This window comes from Polyodon spathula, chromosome 43, assembly GCF_017654505.1.
Source record: "Polyodon spathula isolate WHYD16114869_AA chromosome 43, ASM1765450v1, whole genome shotgun sequence".
NCBI lineage: Eukaryota > Metazoa > Chordata > Actinopteri > Acipenseriformes > Polyodontidae > Polyodon > Polyodon spathula.
The window spans coordinates 1,514,094-1,537,417 of NC_054576.1; the positions used below are offsets into that span (position 1 = coordinate 1,514,094).

Sequence of the window (23,324 nt, forward strand, 5' to 3'; positions counted from 1 at the left end):
AAGTAACAAATTCAATTCACTGGGACCAGGCTCCCACGAACCCTGCCCTGCAGGGTGTCCCTTGAGGTCCTAAACTTCAGGAGGTGAAAAATCTGTTTCATTTATTTTTATTTTTTTTTGTGAAAATGAAACATCCCCATGATCTAAACGGGCAACGCTCACAGTGCCTGCTTAGAAATCCAGCAACTAGTTGTGTCACATGACCGACGTGGTGCCACTGTGATTGGCTCAGTCTTATGAGCGTGGTGTGTGATTTTTTTTACAATAATAGATGCTCAGTATATCATATCCAGCTAAGCAGTGAATGGCAAAATAACGCAGAATACATTTTAGTGTAGTTCTCAAACAGACCGATAATAAAAACAAAACAAAAACCATTTGCACAGTGGACTGGGAAATACTCACTGTTCATTACCATTTGGGTAATCAAGATCCGTAAGAACCAGACTTCTGCTGTCCGGTCAGTGGTTCTGACCGTAAACGGTACGGGACAGTTGGAAACCCTAGTGCTTTGTCGTACTGATAAGCTATTTTAGCGGCTATACAGCCTGATTTTCAAAAGAGGCAGAGGGAAAAACAGGTGACAAAACACCTTTGCGACACATAAGTTGCAAAATGTACTTTGGAATTTTAGGCTTTGCACTTTTTTGAAAATACACTCGCATTACAGCTTGTTATATAACTGATTATTATTTATTTATTAGCAGGGATGCCCTTACCCAGGGTGACCTACAGTCCTATACAAAAAACACATATCAAGAATTATAGTGCAATTAAGAGCAAGATACAAAATACACTGACTTCAGTCCTAATAAGAGCAAATACAAAACACAGTACGATTTGATATCGAGGCAGCTGAAGAGCAGATAACAATGTTGATAGTAAATTGGTTCTATTTTGCAAATAACACCTTATTTTCAAAAGGTGCAAAACATCGATGTGCCCACTGTATACACCAAACACACTCGCTAATTAAGACCTGACACCTCTTATTTAAACTATGACCTCTGACAGGGGTCGGAGCTGAAATCGACAATGGAGGACATGGAAGCGCTTTCAATTCTTCTGCTGATGCACGAGAGGGAAGGGAGGAGACGATCCTACTCCTAGCCCGGAAGAGTTTGTCCCAGTCAGACAGTTCTAGATCTAAACTCTAAAACAAGTTATGTGTAGATACAGATTGGATACAGCCCCTGTGAAAATGTACCACTATTACCACAATGGGGTACAACAGAATTTCGGAACAAGTACAAACCATGGTACCAGTACAAAAGTACTATCATATAATACATGTACCTTTGTATAATGTTATTACCATGGTTCTTAAAACCATCAAACACTGACCAAAGAATAGCTAATGCCGTGGTTCCTTAAAACTATCTACACTTTTGACAGCACAAGATGTATTATTCAGTTTTGGCAAATGGTGCTGTGATTTCTCGTCCTCAAAAGGTATAGTAACTACGGTTTTTAGAAATATCTTGTAATATACAGTAGAGTTGTTTCTAAGTTGAGAACTGTAGCCTACTTTTATCAGCTTCAGTTGAGGCAGTTAGGGGATTTTAAAAGTGCTGTAAAATTTCCAAAATATTGGGCACTAAACAGAAACCAACTCAAACACAATTTTAAATTGTTCTACTTGCAAAAACAACAATGTCCAAATATGAAATTAATAACTTTTTACCCTCTCTCTGCCAGCCCTATATACACACATTCAAGGGCTTTCGTCCTGTCGGTTACATTCGTCTCTATTTTGTTTTTGGAAAAATAACCATTATTATGCCAACTAACGTTCAAAGCGCATTGAGCATCAAACTCCTTTTTTGCTGAAATGCATTACAAAAATAACATTGTTGTGGCAGCACAGGTGCCCTTGTTAAAACAAAAATTCAAAATAATAATAATAGAAAAGCCTAATAAATCATTTCTTTTTTTGACCCTGTTTTTTGCAGCTTCCTCTTCTGAACCTCGCTGGCTTGCTGAGTTTCTCTCTAACATAGTACCTAACAAGGATCTTTCAGGACACTGACTTCTTACCACAGCTGTAAAGAGAACACATACTTCAGTGCCTGAGAGGATTTAATTGCCATAATTTTGCTTTAGATCATATGATTAAAAAAATGGTGTCCGTTTTCTTTTTTCTTTTTTTGGTACCACACGGGGAACCAAAGAGTTTTAAATGTTATTTTATTGTACTTTTTTTGTGCCCTGTTGAGTTGAACTGGAGATAGTTTAGATAATTTTTTTAGCAGGATTTTAGAGACGAAATATGATGGTATAATAAATTTATGAAAAAGTAACATTTTGTTTAAAGCAATAGCTGTATTTTCTGGTCACTTGACTAAAAATCCAGAAACAATTTGGCACCAATGAAAAAAATTCTTCATGACAAATATATATGTGGTATCTCAAATGGAAACATGGTTTTCTTAAGGAGCCGGACTCCAAAATTCATGTAGCACATTGACCAGTAGAAGTGGGATAATACATTTATTATACTATACTGTGGCATTGCATTCTGCTCCAAATACATCTCCCACTGCAATAAAAAATTGCAATAAATACTACAATGCTATTTGCTATGACCCTTATTTAAAACTACTATATTGGTATTTCTTTCCACTCGTGTATATTTTTGTACTACTGCTTATCGTACGGTTTTGTGTATTTATTTTGAGGCTTCAGCACAATTACCTGTGTGCACATTACAGCATTTCGATTACAGAGAAACAGTTGTAAAAACTCCAATGCAATACTTTAGAATCATATATATATTTGTCGATTGTGTAAGTACATACTTGGGGTTAGTATGTGTGTTTTAAGTGGAAGGTTAAGTTAATTGATTTATTAAGTAAATTATTAGCATTGGAAGGAGTCTGTTATATAAGGGGACATCCTTTTTTGCAGTCATTTTGTCCATCACTTCAGACCGTTAGCTTTCTTCAATGCCAAATGTTTATTGAGACAGTCTACAGTAGGGGATGAAGTAACTTGAACTTGAAAGTCTTTCAAGGAATGAAGGGTAGAACCAAACAAACTTGTGTGTTTATATGACCAACTGTGCTGAAACACAAACACAAGACGCTCAGCTGCAAACCTGTTCTCAACTTGCTCTACATCAACTTTATGATTTCTGCTTGAGCCTCCAGTCATGATGCTAGAAATGTATCATTGGAGAAGGTCATTTATGAATTCTCTTGGACAGGATTTATTTGCTTGTTGTGTTACATTTTTTTTTGGGGGGGGGGGGGGGGGGGCAGGCAGGGGGGGATGGATAAAAAAAAAACGAACGACAAAAATGTATAATCTTTTTGCAAAACACGCTTGTGCGGTTAGTCGAAGGTCTAGATCGACCGAAGACAAATTTTAAACATACTTTCTGACGCTGGTCTAGAGACAAGGGAAATCATGGCTGTGACAGGACACTGGAATGAAGGCTCAATTCGCAGCTACTGGACAGCAAATCAACAGAGAAGACACGATTGGTCAACAATTCTGTCATCGGCTGGATCCAAACAACACCCGCCCTCAAAATAGGCCAATCAAACTGCCAACCCTGTTTCAGTTCTTCCCGCACTAGCTAGTCCACTCCCTGCCTGCTTGAACGACGCCCCGCCTCCAACAAGAAGTTTCGCGTCAGACTCAATACTACATGGACTATTCAACAATGTCCAGATAAATTATAATAAGAAAGAGTAAGACCCCGATAAATTAATATGTTAGCAATAATAATAATTTTAATAATAATAATAATAATAATAATGTTTTCTCTATGTATGTCATTTTTCTGTTCTAATTATGTTAGGGACTATTTTCCTCAGTGGAATGTTACCTGTTGACATATCAGAAGTTCAGGGTAAATATAGGTTTGAAAGTTTGATTTTTAAAAAAAAAAAAGAGAAAATAAATTAATAAATCATTTTCTAATAGCGATAGAGCCCTCTCGATGTGGGCTCAACCACGTGGTAGATGACCTTGACTTTCATTAGCACCCTTGCCTATGGCTCGGGGCGCATAACTCCAGTCATCTACCGCATGGTAGAGCCCACATTGCCGGGCGCTATCGCTTAAATAGGGAATGGCTCACATTTAGACTTTGATCAGCTGTTGCCATTCAACAAGCAAAATAAATATACTGATCAGCAAAGAAACACCACACTTTTTTTCTTTTTTAAATAGGAAATTGACAAATACAGAAATAGACCACAAAAATGTTTATTCGATATCAATGTCAACAGAACAAAGCAAACATCTGCTGTGTTACCTCATCTCCCTCTGTCCTTTCACCTGAACTGTGACGAGTGGTTTTCTGGCCACTCTCAACTGGTTGTCTTCAGTGGTGGTGTAAAAAGGTTGGGATAAAGACATCGCTGACCCCTGGAAGATGTCCGTTCTTTCATATCTTCAACCACACACTCAAGTCTTCAACAACACTATTAAAATTCATATTTTATATATATATATACACACACTGTATATGCAACTAAAAGGGTATAAATTAATGTGTCACATATTGCCAGATAACTTTACTCTATGCAATGCAAGCATCTGAAATCTAGGGTTATCAATGCACTCAGTGTTACGGGAACCATTCCACCCCTGCACCCAAAAGACCTAAATGGGATCTGCATGCATAAATAAGAAATTGCAAGCAAAAACCTTCAAATCGTTTCAATATAGGAGTACTTTTGATAATTGCTTGTCCTTTCAATTAATTACTGAACTCTTTGTTAAACAGGTTTACAGTAGTCTCACTAAAGACTAAGAAAAACAAATCAAACTTAAATTTGGGATTTGTCAAAAACAATAACAAAATATACTAAGCTTCCATACCTTTCATTGCTTCTAGGGCCTCCATGTTTTCCTTTGCAAGGTTTTGAATTTTGGAAAGCAGAAATTCTTTGGATACACCTTGCACACCGCCTTCACTTCCAAAGGTGTGTCCAAGTCCTGATTAATCGCTTTCTAAGATGTAGACATATCCATGCTTTGTGCTCTCCTTTTTCAAAACAGTGCTGTGCCTCTGAAGGTTCAGCCAGGTAGACAAGAATAAAATATAATTAGACCTGCACTGTGGGAAAAAAAAAATCACTAAAAGCCATACCTGCAAAATACACACATGATGCACGGCACACGACCGGCACCACCATTATTTAACATGTACATAACACATGGTTAACCACGAGCAGAAATCAGGTAACAAACAATCCCAAGTTAAGCCAGTTATTGCCACAAGTCTGTGTTGTAAATAAGGTAAGTGGTTTTAATGGGGATTCATTTAATTATTAAAGGCATTCAGAAAAATACTGGGGCAAAAACAGACACACTAATTGAGACACTTGTATAATTTTGGTGGGGAATAACATATTTTAGGTTACTAATCTGCTCTTTATGTAACTCAAATTGAAATATTGGCATTTATCGAAAACATTAATTAGGCAAAAATAATAAAACTAGCAATGACTGCATTTTCCTTTCCAAAAATTGCTTTAAAAGACCAGTGAATTTAACATCAAATGGAAAACACGCTGACAAAAAAATAAACCACAATTCTCCTCATTGTACAACTAAGGCAAAGTAATAGAAAGTATCCCCCCCCCCCACCCCAAAAGCCTGTGATGGAAAATAATAATGTTTAACGAAAATACTTACCGCTGAATCAGAGTACTTTCGCAGGTACAGTCCAGACCACTGAACTCTGCCTTCGTCAGTTCCTTCATTAAAAAAATAAATTAAACAGTGCAAACTTCATTTTGCACCACCTAGAATCAGTTATGACTTCTTGCTGTTGCCTGCGTGACACGAAAGAACAGGCACTCCACCCGCTTGCACGACAAGTGCCCCTTACTCAATGCAACATGGCCGTTGTATTCCTTATAAAAATCAGACCAGAGATCGTTGATTGAAAGTCATCGTTAACTACAATTCCCAGCTGCTGTCAAAGAGAAGCGAGTCAGGTTCCAAACAGATGGTGATAATACAGTCCAATCAATATTGAAATAATAACTAGAACGTCTCAAATGTTCCACTAGCTTCCATTTGCTTTTCACAAAGTGTGTACGCATGTTATTTCCTACCATGGAACCTAAGTAAATAATTGTTACTGGAATCTGTACTGCTGTATAATATATTACAGTAGATAATATGACATTATGTATTTAATATGGCATTATGTATTTAATATGGCATTATGTATTTTCCCCACTTGGATTATTTGTGCATGTGAAAATACTGATATATAAAACAAAAACATACTTAATAGAATTTTGAAAGTTAATTCAAACATTTTATATTTTTACAGTAAGGTTTATAAGAAATATCTACCAAATAAATATCAACCCCTAATAAGTTTTAATTCTGTTTTTATCACATTGAAATATTTGATGTGTACCATGGTAAATAAGCTCCTTCAATGCCATGGCATATCGTGTGCTGTACCATGTGTACCACAGAATATTATTATATGTACCATGTGTGTTACCATGGTAATTCCAACCTCTATTTTCTCTTTAAAAATGCACCTTCTGAAAATCAGGCTGATAATCTCAGAATACAGGTGTTCAATTGAAGGACACAGGGAGGCATGGCTCTAAGGACACTAGAGCCAAGCCAGGAGAAATTAAATATGCTGCCACTGCTGTCTATGTATTTTCTTTGTATTTTTTTAAGTGATTTGAGATGCCAATATACAGTTAAGTTGTTTTTGTCTAAGGACTTGAAAAATGTGTATATGATTACCCAGTTTCAAACACCAGATTGCTAGAAATACTGCAGATTCAGGAGGTCAAGCTATTGGAACTCCAAACGGGTCAGGATCAAGCTCGCCAGAGAGGCCCTCAAATGGCAGTTTCTTTGAGAAGCTAAAAGGCTTAAAAGAAAGTGTTAATGCTTCGGGATATCGAAAATGCAGTGACCAGCCTGACAATGTAACGGTGTTGAATTTCCAAAAGCTGCAATTCCACTATGTTTTAAAATTGCTCTGTCCAAAAAAACAAACATCATAGCAACAGCTAAAGTTATTGTGATAATTTGCATTTGTTCAAATTCAAAATGAACGATAACAGGTGTTGTGTTACGAAAAGCAAAAGAGAAAGGTATGTTTTACGAATAATTCTGTTCAAGTGTTTGAGATGTGTTCTGGGAACTTGTCAGTAAAAGTGCTTAGCTTATAACGTCAATAAGGTGGCGGTCCATCACCTGGGGCCCACAAAAAACCTGAAGCAACTGTATCAAAGGGCTATTGATTTTTATAGAAGTAACTTAGAGGACAGGTCTCAACCCCTGTGCACTAGAGCGGACACTCTTAAAAGAGCTTTGAAACAGACTTCACAAATCAAAAATCACAGGTACGTTCATTTAAACAGTTGTAGCAACACGTGGGGATGTGTAACGCTAGATTTTTCAGAACCCCGCTACTTTTTAAATTGACCGGAAATGTCTCTCCTATTCTTGCAAGCAGCACAAGAGAGATATAGAACGTCTCTCCAGAAGTAATGGATTTTATACAGGATGAACATCTTAAAAGCCTTTTTTTCTCGTCTCTTGATTTGTACAAGCCAGCATAGACCAACACACTGCTACAGATCCATTGATTTTCTGAAATGTTTTTTTTTTCTCTACAGAAACAATCATTTTACTCTATAAAATTCCAAAACGAAACATACCTTATTCTAAATAAAAGAAGCTTCTGAGAAATTTAAAATTGTGACCTCAAGGAAGAAGAAATAAGACTATTTTTAATGTTCTGATTATCTCATTTTTATAATCACAATGTTTGTGGCTTGATCGGAACGTTCTTAATCAACTACCATTTGAAGTTTTAATGAGAAAGTCTTTGTCTTCCTCTATGGTCATCAGACATTGTGCAAACTCTGTACTTGTCAACTCCATCATACTGATACTAAGCAGAGTTTCAGACAAAATGGTCTTAACATTTTTAAGAAATTCGGATGAACAGTTAAAATGGTTCTAATCTTATAAGTTTGAAATATAATGTATTTTTATTTTTCTGATTTGATAAAAAAAAGTTTCTTAAAGATAGTTTTGGATTCCAAAAAAAATCAGTACTGTCTATTTTGCATCTAGGTGACTGCAAATGCTCATATCGTTTTTATGAAACAGGCCCCAGATTTGTTCTGGTTTGTGGACTGCCTCAGTCACTCACCAGTATATTGGTCTGTACTAGTTTTTACACTGGTTTCTAGCAGGCACTGTGGTGCACTGGTTTTGCTTACTGGTTTGTGCACTCACCAGTATATTGGTCTGTACTAGTTTTTACACTGGTTTCTAGCAGGCACTGTGGTGCACTGGTTTTGCTTACTGGTTTGTGCACTCACCAGTATCTTGGTGGTGTAGGCGCTGTTGACGGCGATGGCGCTGACTATGAAGTCAAGCATCGTGGGGCTCAGCACCCCAGGGCCCGGCACTTCCCGGTAGGTGACCTCGCCCACGTGGGACTGCACCACGGTCATACGGTTAGTGGTCAGGGTGCCCGTCTTGTCAGAGCAGATGGCCGTGGCATTGCCCATCGTCTCACAAGCATCCAGGTGACGCACCAGGTTGTTATCCTTCATCATTTTCTACAGGGAGAGAGAGACATACTGTTATGTACACCATATTAAAACATGATCAATATACCTGTACATTAACTGGTAATACATGTGTGACTTTCCATGCTAGTGAAGACCATTTGAATTGAGTTTGTACTGACACAGAGAGACACAAAGACAAAGAGAGACAGAGGGGGTTTGTGATTTTGGGGGTGTAATTTTGGGTGTGTGATGTTGGAGGTTTAGGGTTTGTGATTTTGGGAAGGGGGTGTGATTTTGGGGGTTCTACCTTGACGGAGTATGCCAGCGAGATGGTGACAGCCAAGGGAAGCCCCTCAGGCACAGCCACAACCAGCACAGTCACCCCGATAATGAAGAACTTGACAAAGTACTGGACATAAACCGGGGTGCACTCTGTCAGCCACACCCTGCCCTCGATCACGAAGGTCTCGATCACAAAGTACAGCACCAGGATTATCACTGTGATCGCAGACATGACCAGACCTGGAGACACAGGAGAGATAGGGTTATAGAGTGTAGTCCACCAGAACTGCCCTGTGTACAGGACAGCACAGCAAAGCTCAGCCCAGCACACAGCAGACAATATTACATATAACACATCAGGCATCAGTCTTCCTCGAGTCAATCGTCAGGTATCAGATATTGGGCCAGTCCTCCTCGAGTCAGACATCAGTCCTGCTTGAGTCAGTTGTCAGGCATCAGTCCACAAATTAAAGAAACTCTTGGGACCGTGAACACTGTCTGTTTTTCGTTGTTTGAGCACTGCATCACCTCTACACCTGCGCACTGAAAGCCTCTTTGCCACAGTGAGGAAGAAGTTGAAAAATACAAATTACAATGTAAACTGATTGCTAACAATACAGTGTAGCTGCTGATTAGCTGAGGAATAATTGTTTTATTTCTATTTTGTTCACCCTGAAAGTGTAAAAAAACGAGCATGCATCAAGTCAATGAACAGCAGGTCGAGCTTGGGAGAAGATTGCAGGAAGACACATTACTGTATAACTAGAACACATTTATTTTAGTTGTGGGATAATTTGTGTGTAAAGTTCTTGGTTTCATATTTGTTGTATATTTGATAAATGACAGGGGTTATATCTAAATTGCACATCATAACTTAATTTTTTTTTTATAACGCTTAAAATATACATAGTAAATGCACCTAAAGAACGGTAAAAATGCATTGACTAATCAGCAGCTCCTGTGTTGTTAGCAATTAGTTCATTATTTTTTTAAATTAAACAATCATCTTTTCTTTAATAATTTCTTACCCACCCACAACCATGTCATCTATTGGTTGAATGTTTGATTGACATTTGTGTCATCCTGTGGCGGGGAGACCTGCCCCTGTGCGTCTTTTTGTGTTTCATGTTGTCTGTTATATATATAACGGAGTGTGGGTTATGTAGCACAGGTGTAAAAGGTATATTTGGCACGGGGAAATACACAACCACTTCACTTGTGGATTAAAATGGGTATTTGTATGGGGGCACAGGAAGTGCATCATTAGTCCACGTGCATACTGTGCTGAGATTCAAGTGAATGATTGATAATGTATAAAATAAATGTACATATGTATAAAATAATGAATGTTCAACGCACACACTGAGGAGGTACGGGAGAGAGAGAAGAAATAAAATATAAAAGCTACTCGTGCAGGAAGCACCAGCACGGTACGTGCTGTTTGTTCGCGTTTTGTTTGTCTATTTGTTTTGGCCACTGTGCCGTTTTGTTTGTTCTTTGTTGCTGTTTTCTTAAACCTTTTTATTTGTTAATTTATAATAAACACCACGTTTACTAAACAGACTGTGTCCATTCAGTTCTTCGTCTGACGTCACTAACAGCCGTCCTGTTTACACATCCAATGGAAGCACTGAAAGTTTTTTGCTCTTGTTTGAGTGATTTAGACGACTCTGCCGAACTCCTCACTCTCCCCTTAAAAAAATAAATAAACGAACAGAAGCCTGACTCGAGCAGGACTGATGCTTGACGCAGGATGGAGACTGATACCCGATGTCTTGAAATGGACACCGTACTGCTGGGTTTTACAGTGTTAAACAGTTTGGTCCCAGCCCCGCCCTCTCTCCCCCCTCGCACCTGCTTTCCCGATCTGCACTGCCAGCTTGGTGAGTTTGCCTTGCAGGACGGATTTCTCTTTCTTGTTCACGTTGCTCTTCTTCTTCTCTTTCTCCTCCACCTCCCCTCCCTCCGCACTCTTCAGGGGCTGCATCTCCATAGCAACCGCACCGTCTTGCTTCTTAGCTGACAGGAGAAGAGAGGGGGGAGAATGGAGAGAGAGTGGGGAAAGGAGAGTTAGTAAGCCTACTTCCAGTAAAGTCAATCAGCCACTCAACCTTGACTCAAACTAGAGAGCACACCATCTTCCACCCCACAGTATTCAAACTCCCTGCCCAGTACCCTATAGGGAGCGAGAGTGCCCTCTCTTTGTTACTCATTGATATTGACCTGCTAATGTGCCAGCGCGGATTACACTGAAGTGAGACTGTTTGACCACTAGGGGGTGTACAGCTCCAATTTTGGTCCCCTCTGAAATGAATGCCTCTTTTCCACTATACAACCGGGCCGCTGCTGAGCCCTCACATGGAGGTTAAGGGGAGCCTGGGTTGTTTTTCCACAGCTGAGCCGTGCTGCTGATGTCACACACAACAAGACATTTGTTATTAATGAACTCAGTTTGCCAAAAGATGCACAAACAAATGGTGTTCAAAAATTAACAGACCAATGGTACAGCTGTATCTTGTATCGTTATATTTTGTCAATATATTTAGGAATGTCTGTTAATTCTGTTGAAGGGGAAAAAAGAAGGTTTTAAAAATATGATCTGCCAAAGTTTCCCCATTTAAGGATAGCTGTTTTTTCTAGTAGTTTATTTGTATATATGGTACAGTATTTTATTTGACTATTTTTGTAATTAAGTTTAGAATTGTTTTATTTATTGTTACTTTTTCTTTTCTTTATATTAATATAATAAAGATCAAGGATGAGAAATTTGGTACAATGTTGTGTTTGAGTGTGTGAGTTAAGTGCGCCGTACCCGAGGTTTATGTCCATTTGCTTCAAATCGTCAGAAATTTGGGCATAAACTTTGTTTTTGACGCACGACTCCAGATCTTCCTGAACACTTCTATTGTATTGCAGCCTGATTCAGATGTCTTGTGAGGCTGGAGATTCACAGTTTGGTTCTTGCTCGGCTTGACAAACTGCCAGTGGAGAACCACCCATACCCGTACCGTACCGAGCCCTCAAGGGTCGGATGTGCCAGTGGAGAACCACCCATACCTGTACCGAACCAACCCCTCAAGAGTCGGATGTGCCAGTGGAGAACCATCCATACTTGTACCGTACCGAGCCCTCACGGGTCGGATGTGCCAGTGGAGAACCACCCATACCCGTACTGTACCGAGCCCTCACAGGTCGAATGTGCCAGTGGAGAACCATCCATACCCGTACTGTACTGAGCCCTCATGGGTCAAATGTGCCAGTGGAGAAGTTCTTATTTACTAACACTCAGTTGCAGAGAGGGCCGAAATTAAAATGGCACATCACGTAGTGGAGTGAGTGCATTATTACCTTTGTTGAGATTGTTTTCCATCACTCCATCCTGCGGCTTTCCTGAATGAAAGAGGGATGAGAAACACAGAAACAGATGAGTAGAGAAACAGAGTGCAGAGGGAGGAGAGACAAAGTGGCAGCAGGACTCATGAACACAAACACACAACCTGTGAGCCTCCACACAGCGCAGACCCCTGTGTTAATTTTGTTAACGGAAATAGTGCCGAAAATATTCGTCAACAATGACAATGAGAGGACAAAAAAACGCCAGGTATGACGAAGACAAAGATGAAAAACAGTTAACTGAACTTGACGAAAAGCGACAAAGAGTAATTGGCCAATCTTTTCTGTGACACTGACGAGAGTAACACGGAAATCCCTTGAAAAGGACCAAGTGGAGCCTGGTCACGGTTAAAATAGTTTGGCGGTCATATTTGATTTTTCATGAATTTTGGTCAATTTAAAAAAAATTCTTCTACGAAACCGCTTATCATAAAGATGTGATAACTGGGGCACAGACTACCCTTATGCCCTAGATTTAGACTTGTTTAAGAGTAGTTGATTGGTCACATGGGTTGGCGGCCATACTGAATTTGTCAAAAACATTACATAGTTGCCTTCTCTGAAACCGTTATGCCGATTGAAGCGAAACTTTGCACACATAGCCTTGGCAAGGTTGTCTATTTGTTTAAGTTTGTTTAAAGCAAGTCGCTACATGGCTGCCGCGAGCCAATCAAATTTCAGCTATTGTTCATTTGCACATATTGCAATGTTTACCTGCGGTAGAATGTGGTAGAGTGATGAAACTTCGTAAGTGTAGTAGAGACTTAAGGGAATTAATGTCAACGAAAGAATGAAGTTGACTGGTCACATGGTTTGGCAGCAACATTGGATTTTTCAAGAACTTTGGACAATTAAAAATAAATTTGGTGAAACCGCTTATGATAGAGATGTGAAACTTGACGCACAGGCTAGCCTCATACCTTAGATTTAGATTTTTTGAAGAGAATTTTGGTGGCCATATTGGATTTGCCACCAATATTCAAAAGTCTTCTCTGAAACGGTTGTGCCGATTGAAGCGAAACTTGGCATACATAGCCTTGGCAAGGTTGTCTGTCAAGTTTGTTCAAAGCAAGTCGTTACATAAAGTTCAAATGCAAAACTAGCTTATAGTGCAGACAGGGTCATGGTTAAAACAGAACACATATCGCAACCCATATATGTTCTATCAAAAAAAAAAATCCTTGCTCGTGACCTCTGACCTCTCCTAAAGGACACATGTAAACCTTCCTTATAACTCCCTAGAGAGTGCAGATAGAGTAACTGTTAGTACAAAACACATGGAAAACCATATAAGCTGTATCCAAAAGTGACCTTGACTTTGAGAAATTCAATTGTAGGTTACACTCATATGTTGCTCCTGACATTTCATTCGACAGCACGAATATACTGTAAATCTGCCGCAAAAAGATAAAAAATGCAGCCCGCCTACTTGCAAAAGCAGTGTTGTTTCAGCTTATAGACGATCTTCAAAAGCAACTGAGAAACTTTTGAAACTCTGTGGCTTAAATGTTGTTGAGGACTGTCCTACAAGATGGAACATACAATATGATTGAAAGATTGCTCCAGAGCAAAGAACCCATCGGTCAAACAGCACAAGAAGAAGAGTGGGATGATCTGCTATCTCAAGAGCTCCACTGAGCCTTTTTGCTGAACTAAAACTCTTCACAGTGAATGGCACAGTCTTTGCTTCTTCCAGCACTTTTTGGTCTGTTGGCACATGTTAAAGGCTATTGTCACAACCACAGTCTTGCAGACATTGTTTCTGTAAGCTACAGAAAGAAGACCAGCATTGAATAATGGTTTGCTTGCTTTTTAGTTCCAACTGCATCCAATTTCATCGCAATTGCTACAGTAGCGTGCTTTTTAGATCCTACCATTGCAACTGAGACTCTCATCGAAAATGAAGAGGCTATGTCTTCAGAATATATAACTGAGTCAACTCAGAAGCTTCCTTGTGATCAAAGAGACACAACAGAATCAACACCTTCTGCCACCTGTTCCCAACGTGCACCATCACCAAAAAGACCCTGTTTTCGATTTCTAAAACCATCAGTGAGGGGAAGCCAGCTTCAGCATCCGAGTGCAGTCAAACACATAATAAAGACATAAAAGCAAATTCTGTCAGAGATCTGCAGTGCCCAGAAATGGAACTGGATTTTGGAAAGCAGAAAAACCCTGCTGTATTTCCAATCCTAACCCTTTTGCATTGGATGTCCTCACCGTGCCAGCTTCCCAAGCATTTGCTGAAAGAGTTTTTAGTGTGACAGGTGAACTCTGGGAAAAGAGAAATTCAGGCAGAGTACATTGAGAGATGTGTATTTTTGTAAAAAAAAAAAATTGCAGTATGGGTTTACAAACAGCATTGAATTTGTTTAACTTTTATTTTATTTTTACATAAAGAGTTGGTATAAATGCACATATATCATATTTTGTTCTTATTCTTCTGTTGCATTTCAAAGTTCTGATTTGGATACACCAACAGAAAATGATACAAGACTACATTTCTGTTGACAAGACTAGACTAAGTCTGACTCCAACAATACCCACTGCCTAAAATATCTGACCATTTCAATCAATAAGATTCGACTAAAATAAAAAAAGCAGACTAGCGCACAGACCCCCTGAGCACAGACCTCCCTGAGCACAGACCCCCTGAGCACAGACCCCCTGAGCACAGACCCCTCTGAGCACAGACTCCCTGAGCACAGACCTCCCTGAGCATAGACCCCCTGAGCACAGACCCCTGAGCACAGACCCCCTGAGCACAGACCCCTGAGCACAGACCCCCTGAGCACAGACCTCCTGAGCACAGACCCCCTGAGCAAAGACCCTTGAGCACAGATCCAGAGCACAGACCCCTCTGAGCACAGACCTCCCTGAGCACAGACCTCCCTGAGCACAGACCTTCCTGAGTACAGACCCCTCTGATCACAGTCCTCCCTGAGCACAGACCCCTGAGCACAGACCCCTGAGCACAGACCCCCTGAGCACAGACCCAGAGCACAGACCTCTCTGAGCACAGACCTCCCTGAGCACAGACATCCCTGAGCACAGACCCCCTGAGCCCAGACTTCCCTGAGCACAGACCCATCTGAGCACAGACCTCCCTGAGCACAGACCTCTCTGAGCACAGACTCCCTGAGCACAGACCCCTCTGAGCACTGACCTTCCTGAGCACAGACCTCCCTGAGCACAGACCCCGAGCACAGACCTCCCTGAGCACAGATCCCCTGAGCACAAACCACTGAGCTCAGTCCCCCTGAGCACAGACCCCTGAGCACAGTGGAGGGTGTGAGTGGGGGTGTGAGGGGGGTGGGATGATGTACTGTTTGTGAGGTCAGTGTGTTTGTTGGTGGCACTGGTGGGAGCAGCAGCAGGAGCAGGAGCACAGACCCCCTGAGCACAGACCTTCCTGAGTACAGACCCCTCTGATCACAGACCTCCCTGAGCACAGACCCCTGAGCACAGACCCCTGAGCACAGACCCTTGAGCACAGACCCAGAGCACAGACCCCTCTGAGCACAGACCTCCCTGAGCACAGACCTCACTGAGCACAGACCCCCTGAGCACAGACTTCCCTGAGCACAGACCCATCTGAGCACAGACCTCCCTGAGCACAGACCTCTCTGAGCACAGACTCCCTGAGCACAGACCCCTCTGAGCACAGACCTTCCTGAGCACAGACCTCCCTGAGCACAGACCCCCTGAGCACAGACCTCCCTGAGCACAGACCCCTGAGCACAGTGGAGGGTGTGAGTGGGGGTGTGAGGGGGGTGGGATGATGTACTGTTTGTGAGGTCAGTGTGTTTGTTGGGGGCACTGGTGGGAGCAGCAGTAGGAGCAGGAGCTGTGGAATTTGCAACTGCAGAGTTAGCTGAGGAAGCAGGGAGGTGGGGATAGAGACTAACGGAGCGAGTCAAGATTTTGGGCAAGGGGTTGTCATGATGGGTCACATTTCAGGGGTAGGAGAGAGGGTAGAGAGTAGGGGAGAGGGGATTGCAGGTAATAGGGGAGTAGGAGAAAGGGATAGGGAAGAAGGGGGTAAGGATTAAGGGAGAATTTTAGGGGGGGAGGGGTGGTTACAGGAGGTGAAAGCAAAACAGGGATGAGACACATAAAGAAAAGAAAATGAGTAAATCAACAGTAAGGAAGGGCAGAGGCGCAGGCCGGCTCTCTAGCTGTTTGTCTGTGGCATACAGGGGACACTGTCTCCGGGGAGTCCACTGACACATTTCAAACCTCTATTAAAACCGACTGGCTACAGCATCTCCTGAGATTTCAATTTCTCAAATCAAAATGGAAGGTGAACCACACACTGCTGAAGCACAAAACACTGCCAAGAAGACCCAGGAAGCGCAAGTTAACAGATTACCTGGAACAAGGCATGGAAACCAAGAATTAGAATAAACCCAGTGGAATATGTTTTCTACATAGGATTGTTGGATCGGATTCCTGCTGTGTTTCACCCCCTGGCAGCCTCTCTCTGTATTCTTGAGATAATTTCATGAGATGTCATTCAGTAATTCAGAACAAGAGAGCCAAACTAACTCTGCTTCAAACTCAACAGACTGGAGAGAGGAGACATTTGTGTGTGTGTGTGTTTGTGTCTGTTTTTCTGTGTGTTTGCGTGTGTTTCTGTGTTCATACCTTTCTTCTCCTTTTTCTCCTCCTCCTCCTCTCCTTCTCCCGCTCCCAGCAAGGTGAAGATGATCCCACTCTGAGAGTTCGCTCCCACAGCAGTGACTACCATCCTCCCAGAGCCCTCCATCACGTGGGTCCCTGAAACCAGTACAAGAAACCAGTCAGACCATCCAATACTACAAGAGGAAGGGAGGGGAGAGAGACAGGAAAGAGGAGAGAGGGGAGAGATGAGAGACGAGAGAGAGGAGAGTAGGAGCATAATTTAATATAACAAACTCGAAAATGTTTTTCCACTATTTCTCATTATATAGTAATAAAGTGTGTACTTTTATGGTCTTCGTTTTCACTGAAAAGTACGTGTTTTAAAAGTGGGTAGATGCTTTCACACGAATCGAATTGCTCTGCTGCCAGCTTCCAATATCCCAGTTAAGAAAACTTTTACACACTGTAACGACAGCTACACTAAACAACACTACAGCATCATTAAAACATGTTTCACAGTAGCAGCTAGGGACATTAGACTACTCTTAGTTCATTGGAAATGAGCATTCCAGGAGAAAAAAAAGCTCACAATGTTGCCATGCCCCTGGTGGAAGTTGGGCAGGTTGGCTTGTTCATAGGCAGTCCTGACTGTGTCTGCTATCCACTTGGACAGCCTCTGTTTAGACAGGGCTTGACCATGGGACTTCGCCCCATAGCAGACACAAAATTGTTCGGACTGCCTCCAACTTTTCGTCCTGTCAACCAGTACGGCAGGGCCAGCACTGGGCAGAGTGTATGGAGCTGTCACTCCCTGTCATACTGGGAAAGAGGTGGATGAAAAGACTTGGTACGTAGCATGACCTTTGTACTGGCCTCTGTAGAAACGAAGCAGGATGCCTGCATCTTACTCACCCGCATTGTGGAGGTGATAGCGAGCAAGAAAGCTGCTTCAAATGAGATAAGCTTCAGTTCAGCCAAATGCAGGGGCTCAAACGGGGGCTTTGTGAGTGTGTTAGCACCACGCTTAGCCTCCAGCGAGGAATGATGTCCTTCATAAGTGGCCGAAGCCGGCAAAACCATTTTTTTTAAAATGGCCATGCCAGGAAGTGAGCTGAGCCAAAATGGATCTACTAGGAGCACCATGGCCCAGTTCTGCCTGATTTTCTCCAGACACCAGAACAGGGCAAGCAGTGGAAAGGCGTATGAAGATGCCTCAGCTACTGATGTGCCATCTACTGCCAGCAGGTCCCTGCCTCCTATTATGGAGAACCAAATGGGATAGTTGGTTGATTCTGGGAGGCAATCTCTCCTGAACCTCTCCCAGATGAGGCTCACCACCTCAGGGTGAAGCCTCCACTCTGAGCTGCTGGGGACTCCCCTTGAGAAGAGACCCAATGGAAGGGTCTGGGAAGCTGCGGCCATCAGGTCCAGAAGTTCCTGGAACATTACTACCGTGAGCACTCTGTTGAGCTGAAAGAGCTCAAACAGGCGGCTATTCTGTGTAGTTTGCCGTCAGACAGAGTGGCCAGCATGGACCCAGAGTCCAAGCACACTCCGAGGTAGGAGGCTGAGAGGGTGTGAGCTGGCTCTTCGCATTATTCACTGTAAGGCCCAACGGCTGAAGGAGGCTGGTGACGTTCCGTGTGGAAGTCTGCCTGTGCTGGAGGCTGGTTCACAGTCACCGCGGGTGGCAATGGACAGGGATGCCCATCAGTAAAAGCCACTGGCAAAACCACTCAGGTCAGTACCCACTTGAGACTGAGGGAAGCCTGCTTGTTAGAATGGACGAACAGCCTCAGCAAAATTGATGTTAAAAGCTCTGGTTGAAATTGCAAGCAACAACAACCAAAGCAAGTATCTCGGTCCTGTGCAGTACTGCTGAGCATCACATTGCAGACAGGCCTGAGAGTAGTATTGGTAAAAACAGAAATCATATAAAGAGAAAGGGGTGTGGGGATGGGGAGGGGTGTAGGGGAGGGGTGTGGGTGAGGGTGGTGAGGTTCCTCACCAGAGAGCAGCATCGGATCTTTCTCCACAGATTTCTTCACATGGTCGGACTCTCCAGTCAGGGAGCTCTCATCAATCTTCAGGTCGTTGCTCTGGATCACAACCCCATCCGCAGGGAGCAGGTCACCTGTCAGGGGGAAAGGGCGGACAGCCACACAGTGAGCATGGTTCATATGCCATTGTCTCAAACATGGAAGTCCCTGTCTCAAACATGAAGCCACCATCTCAAACCCTCTCTCCCTCCTCTCCCATCTCGCCCCTCTCTCTTCGCCTCCTCTCCGCCCTCTCTCCCCTATCTCTCCTCTCCCCTCTCCCCTCTCCCCTCACCGTATTTGACCTGTGCGATGTCTCCCACTACAATCTCAGCGACATGGATTTGGATAAGGTTCCCGTTTCTGATGACGGTGAATTTCTGCTCCAGCTCGATGCGGCTCTGCAGCCCCCGGAACTGCTTCTCTTTGCTCCAGTCGTTGAACGCTGTGACCAGAACCACACAGATCACAGAAAGCAGGATCGCTGCACCCTCGATCCACCCTGCCTCTGCCTCACCTTCATCCTCCGCACCTCCAGAGACTTCTCCACAGACTGAGGGGGAGGAGAGAGAGGGGAGACAGGAGAGGGGAGAGAGGAGCGAGGAGAGGGGATAAGAGAGAGGAGGGACAAGGGAGAGGTGAGAGAGGAGAGAGGAGAAGAGAAGGGAGAGAAAGGTAAAGAGTGGTATTTAATGGCGTGACAAGTATTGCCAAAGATAATACAGTAAATGTACAGAAAGATGGTTTTTTTCACATTAAACAATATAACAGTGGTACTATTGAAAGGCATCTCCTCTGCACTTCCAATGAGGAGGCTACAATACACTTTGCAGTGATTTCTGCTGCTTTTCCCAAAAAATATTTAACCTTTTTCTTCATCAAGAAAATCTTCATCAAGAAATTCTTTTTCTGCCAGTTTGAGAATATATTTCTCTCACCTCCAGTCTCCTCTCCTCTCTCCCCCTCTCCCCCCAGACTCTTCTGCCCTCTCCTCCCTGCTCTCCCCTCCCCTCCCCTTCCCTTCCTCACCCTCAGTCTCCCCCCCTGGGGGCTGATAGAAGGACAGTCCCAGAGAGATGATGGCTGCGATCTCCAGGATGATCAGGGTCACATCCTGCAGGGCCTCCCACACTAGGGCTAGGAAACTCTTTGCTTTCTTGGGAGGGATGAAGTTCTGACCAAATACCTGCTTTCTCTTCTCAAGATCTGAGGGGTTATCAGTGAGACCTGGGGAGAGAAGGGAGGGAGAGAAGAGAGGGGCATGAGGAGAGAAGAGAGAGAAGATGAATGAGGAGAGAGGAGAGTGGGGAGAGGAATGAGAAGGGACAGGAGAGAGAGGAGAGGAGAGGTGTGGTGAAGGGGAGAGGAGAGAGGGAGGAGAGAGGGGAGTGGGGAGAGGAGAGAGGAATGAGAAGGGACAGGAGACAGGTGAGAGGAGAGGAGGCAACGGGTGAGAGGAGAGGAGAGAGAGGAGAGGTGCGGTGAAGGGGAGAGAGGGAGGAGAGAGGGGAGTGCAGAGGAGAGAGGAATGAGAAGGCATAGGAGACAGGTGAAAGGAGAGGAGGCAAGGGGTGAGAGGAGAGGTGCGGTGAAGGGGAGAGAGTAGAGAGGGAGGGGAGAGTGCAGAGGAGAGGTGGGGTGAAGGGGACAGGAGGGAAAGGATAAAAGTAATTAATGGGATTGAATTCCCCATCAGTAAGAGTTGATGCTGGGGTTTTTAGTTCATGCAAGTCTATTAAATGATTTTACTTTGTGGCATCCACCACATAATGTGGTGCTAAATATGTACCACCAGCAAAGAAATTAACTGCAGGAAATTTGGCCAGGTACAATATAGATTTAATTATACAAATATATATATATATATATATATATATATATATATATATATATATATATATATATATATATATATATATATATATATATATATTATCGAAAACCCACGCAGACATAGGGAGAACATGCAAACTCCACACAGACAGACCCCTAGGCCGGTATCAAACCCAAGGCCCTGGCACTATGAGGCAGCATCGTTAACCACCACACAACCGTGCCAACCTGAACAAAAAACAACCACAGTTCACTCACAATTTTTTTGTATTATAGCTGTCACTGATCGACATGCTAGCTCAGCTATCTCATTTGCTGACCTACGCAGCTTCAAAAGTGTTTCTACATCCATTTTTTTCAAATGTACGATTTCTGTGACCCCATGAGCCCATGACCCTGTGACCTCTGTGACAAAACCGAAGCGTTGGTGATGACTGTTGTAAATCATACCAGTCGAATCCAACTGACGTTTCGTGTTGAATTTCGTTTGTTTTATTTTTGTGTACTAGTTTTGTGACATCAAAATGAAAAGCGCATCACAAACCAGTAACATAAGTTCATTTTTCGGCCCGCCAAGCAATCTAAGACTGAGCAATCGCAGAGACACAATTCCAACAGTTTGGACACAAAAAAACATCAAAAGTTGGCCCCAAGCCCGAACTAAATCAGCAAACTCCTCATCGATATCTGGACAAGAGCAAAAAACTCCCCTGCAAGCATTCTGTTGATTACCCTAATTGAGTAAACAACAATGTCTGGAATACAAAGTAAAATATAAACACGTTTTTTTTTTTTTTTTTTTTTTTCTGTCTTGATGCAAATAAATGAAACAATCTATTCCAAGTGTCACATGTGCCCCTCAGTGGGTAGCATGTAGTATATTCCTGTTTGGAAACCTCTTCAAAATTTCAACAGCAGTCACTGCGTATAACATTAAAACAGTAACAACAAAAAAGCTAAATCATAACACCATATTGTAGGCAGCATGTGGTAAAACACACCTGTATTTACATCTATACAGAGACTGACATAAGTAAATAGACACAATATATACAAGTATGATGCTATCAAACCCTATGCTAAATATAATGTCTTAATGAGTTTCATTAAAACCAGACAAGCCCTCTCTTTGTGTCACCTAGCTCCCCCCCGGGAACGATAGGCTAGTGAATTAGCCCGCTGTTATCTGTCTGTCTTCTCTGCGTCTCCTGGAATAATTGAATATCTGTCCATTGTTTCCGCCTCTCAGTCTGTGGCAGTCAGTAATGCACTCTGGGCTGCAGAAAGTAATCTAGTTAGGATGATGTCATCGCCGCTCCAGTCTATTTGTTGATGCATGTGAACCACGGTGCTTAAGAGTGAGAGAGGGATCTCCAGTTTGAATGTCACCTCACTCTGCTGTGCACTAGAGGGCGCTGGCACAGAGACGCTGGGGTAGAGACAGCGCCATCTAGTGATGCTTTGGATCACGTTTGTTCTGGATGAATGAGATATAATACAACATTGATAGAACCACTCCACTAAAAAAGAAAAAAAACTAGAAGAATGTCAGTAGAGAAACAGGGTGAGAAAGGGAGGAGGAGACGGGGGATGGTAAACTCTGCATTGCAGCAAGTCTGTTGGAAAAGAGTTTGAAATCTCCAGTTCTGTTTTTCTCTCTCTCTCTCTCTCTCTCACTCTCTCTCTCTCTCTCTCTCTCTCTCTCTCTCTCTCTCTCTCTCTCTCTCTCTCTCTCTCTCTCTCCTTCAATACCATTTATTCTTTATAAGAAAAAAACAGCAACCAGGAGACAGATACACACAGTGACACACGCAAAAACACTGAGAAACAAACACTGAGAGATACCACACCGACACAAACTCAGAGAGACACACACTGAAACAAACCGAAACAGACACCTACATACTGCGACACCGAGTCCATCATTATTAAACAGACTAGCCTTCTTTAACACTCAGATGTGCATGTATTTAAGCAATGATGCAGCTATGCCGAGAAGTGCCTGTTAAAAAAAAAAAACTACAACCCCCACAATGCAGCTGACTAGAATCCTGCAGCTTTTCCTGCCAAATGAATGCTTGTGTGTGGAATATGCAGATGGTTTTCATTGTTTTTCATGATTCCTTTTAAAGGAGTTCTTTATTTCTGTCAGTTTGGAACAGGTGACCCTACAGGAAGAGGGGGGGGGGGGGCTGGATATAGAGCAGCTGCTTCAAGTATATGTGTTGTGTCAACACTGTGTTTTAATGCATGTTGGCCAGGTTATTATTAGTGAACTCCTGAGAAACTCAACTCAACATTGTTGGTACTACTGCTTCGTCCTTTTGAAGTGATATTAAAGGTGTTGGACTGACACACACTCCATCACTTATGCAGAAGAAGGTCCTTTGCAAGTTTCATCAAAGTCTGACAAGTCACTTTCTAGATATAAGCGTGACAGACAGACAGACGGACAGACGGACGGAGGGACGGACACCACCGAGTTGGTAAGAAGGTTGTTGGTTAGTTTCAGCCCAATGGGTTCTCTAGATATATAGAAACTCTAAAGGAGGCCAGCCCTCTGTTGCATTTCCTCGTACAGCTGTTCCTAATACACAGAGAGAGCTGACACTGAGGTCAATGG

At 42.6% G+C, this 23,324-nt stretch overlaps 1 protein-coding gene across 5 annotated transcripts in view; it reads right to left on the bottom strand.

Annotated features, from left to right (window-relative positions):
• atp2b3b (ATPase plasma membrane Ca2+ transporting 3b) overlaps positions 1-23,324 on the bottom strand; it is a 56,429-nt gene that overhangs the window by 18,268 nt on the left and 14,837 nt on the right. For 3 of the 5 annotated variants that reach the window (XM_041236979.1, XM_041236974.1, XM_041236977.1), the window contains 8 exons: positions 19,898-20,095; positions 19,164-19,421; positions 18,838-18,963; positions 16,854-16,985; positions 12,162-12,203; positions 10,668-10,832; positions 8,839-9,053; positions 8,337-8,579 (listed from right to left, as the gene is read on the bottom strand). In XM_041236979.1, the coding sequence (XP_041092913.1) occupies positions 8,337-8,579; positions 8,839-9,053; positions 10,668-10,832; positions 12,162-12,203; positions 16,854-16,985; positions 18,838-18,963; positions 19,164-19,421; positions 19,898-20,095 (1,379 nt within the window). The remainder of the gene's footprint in view (positions 1-8,336; positions 8,580-8,838; positions 9,054-10,667; positions 10,833-12,161; positions 12,204-16,853; positions 16,986-18,837; positions 18,964-19,163; positions 19,422-19,897; positions 20,096-23,324) is intronic. The other 2 variants (XM_041236976.1, XM_041236978.1) reach the window with 1 other exon arrangement.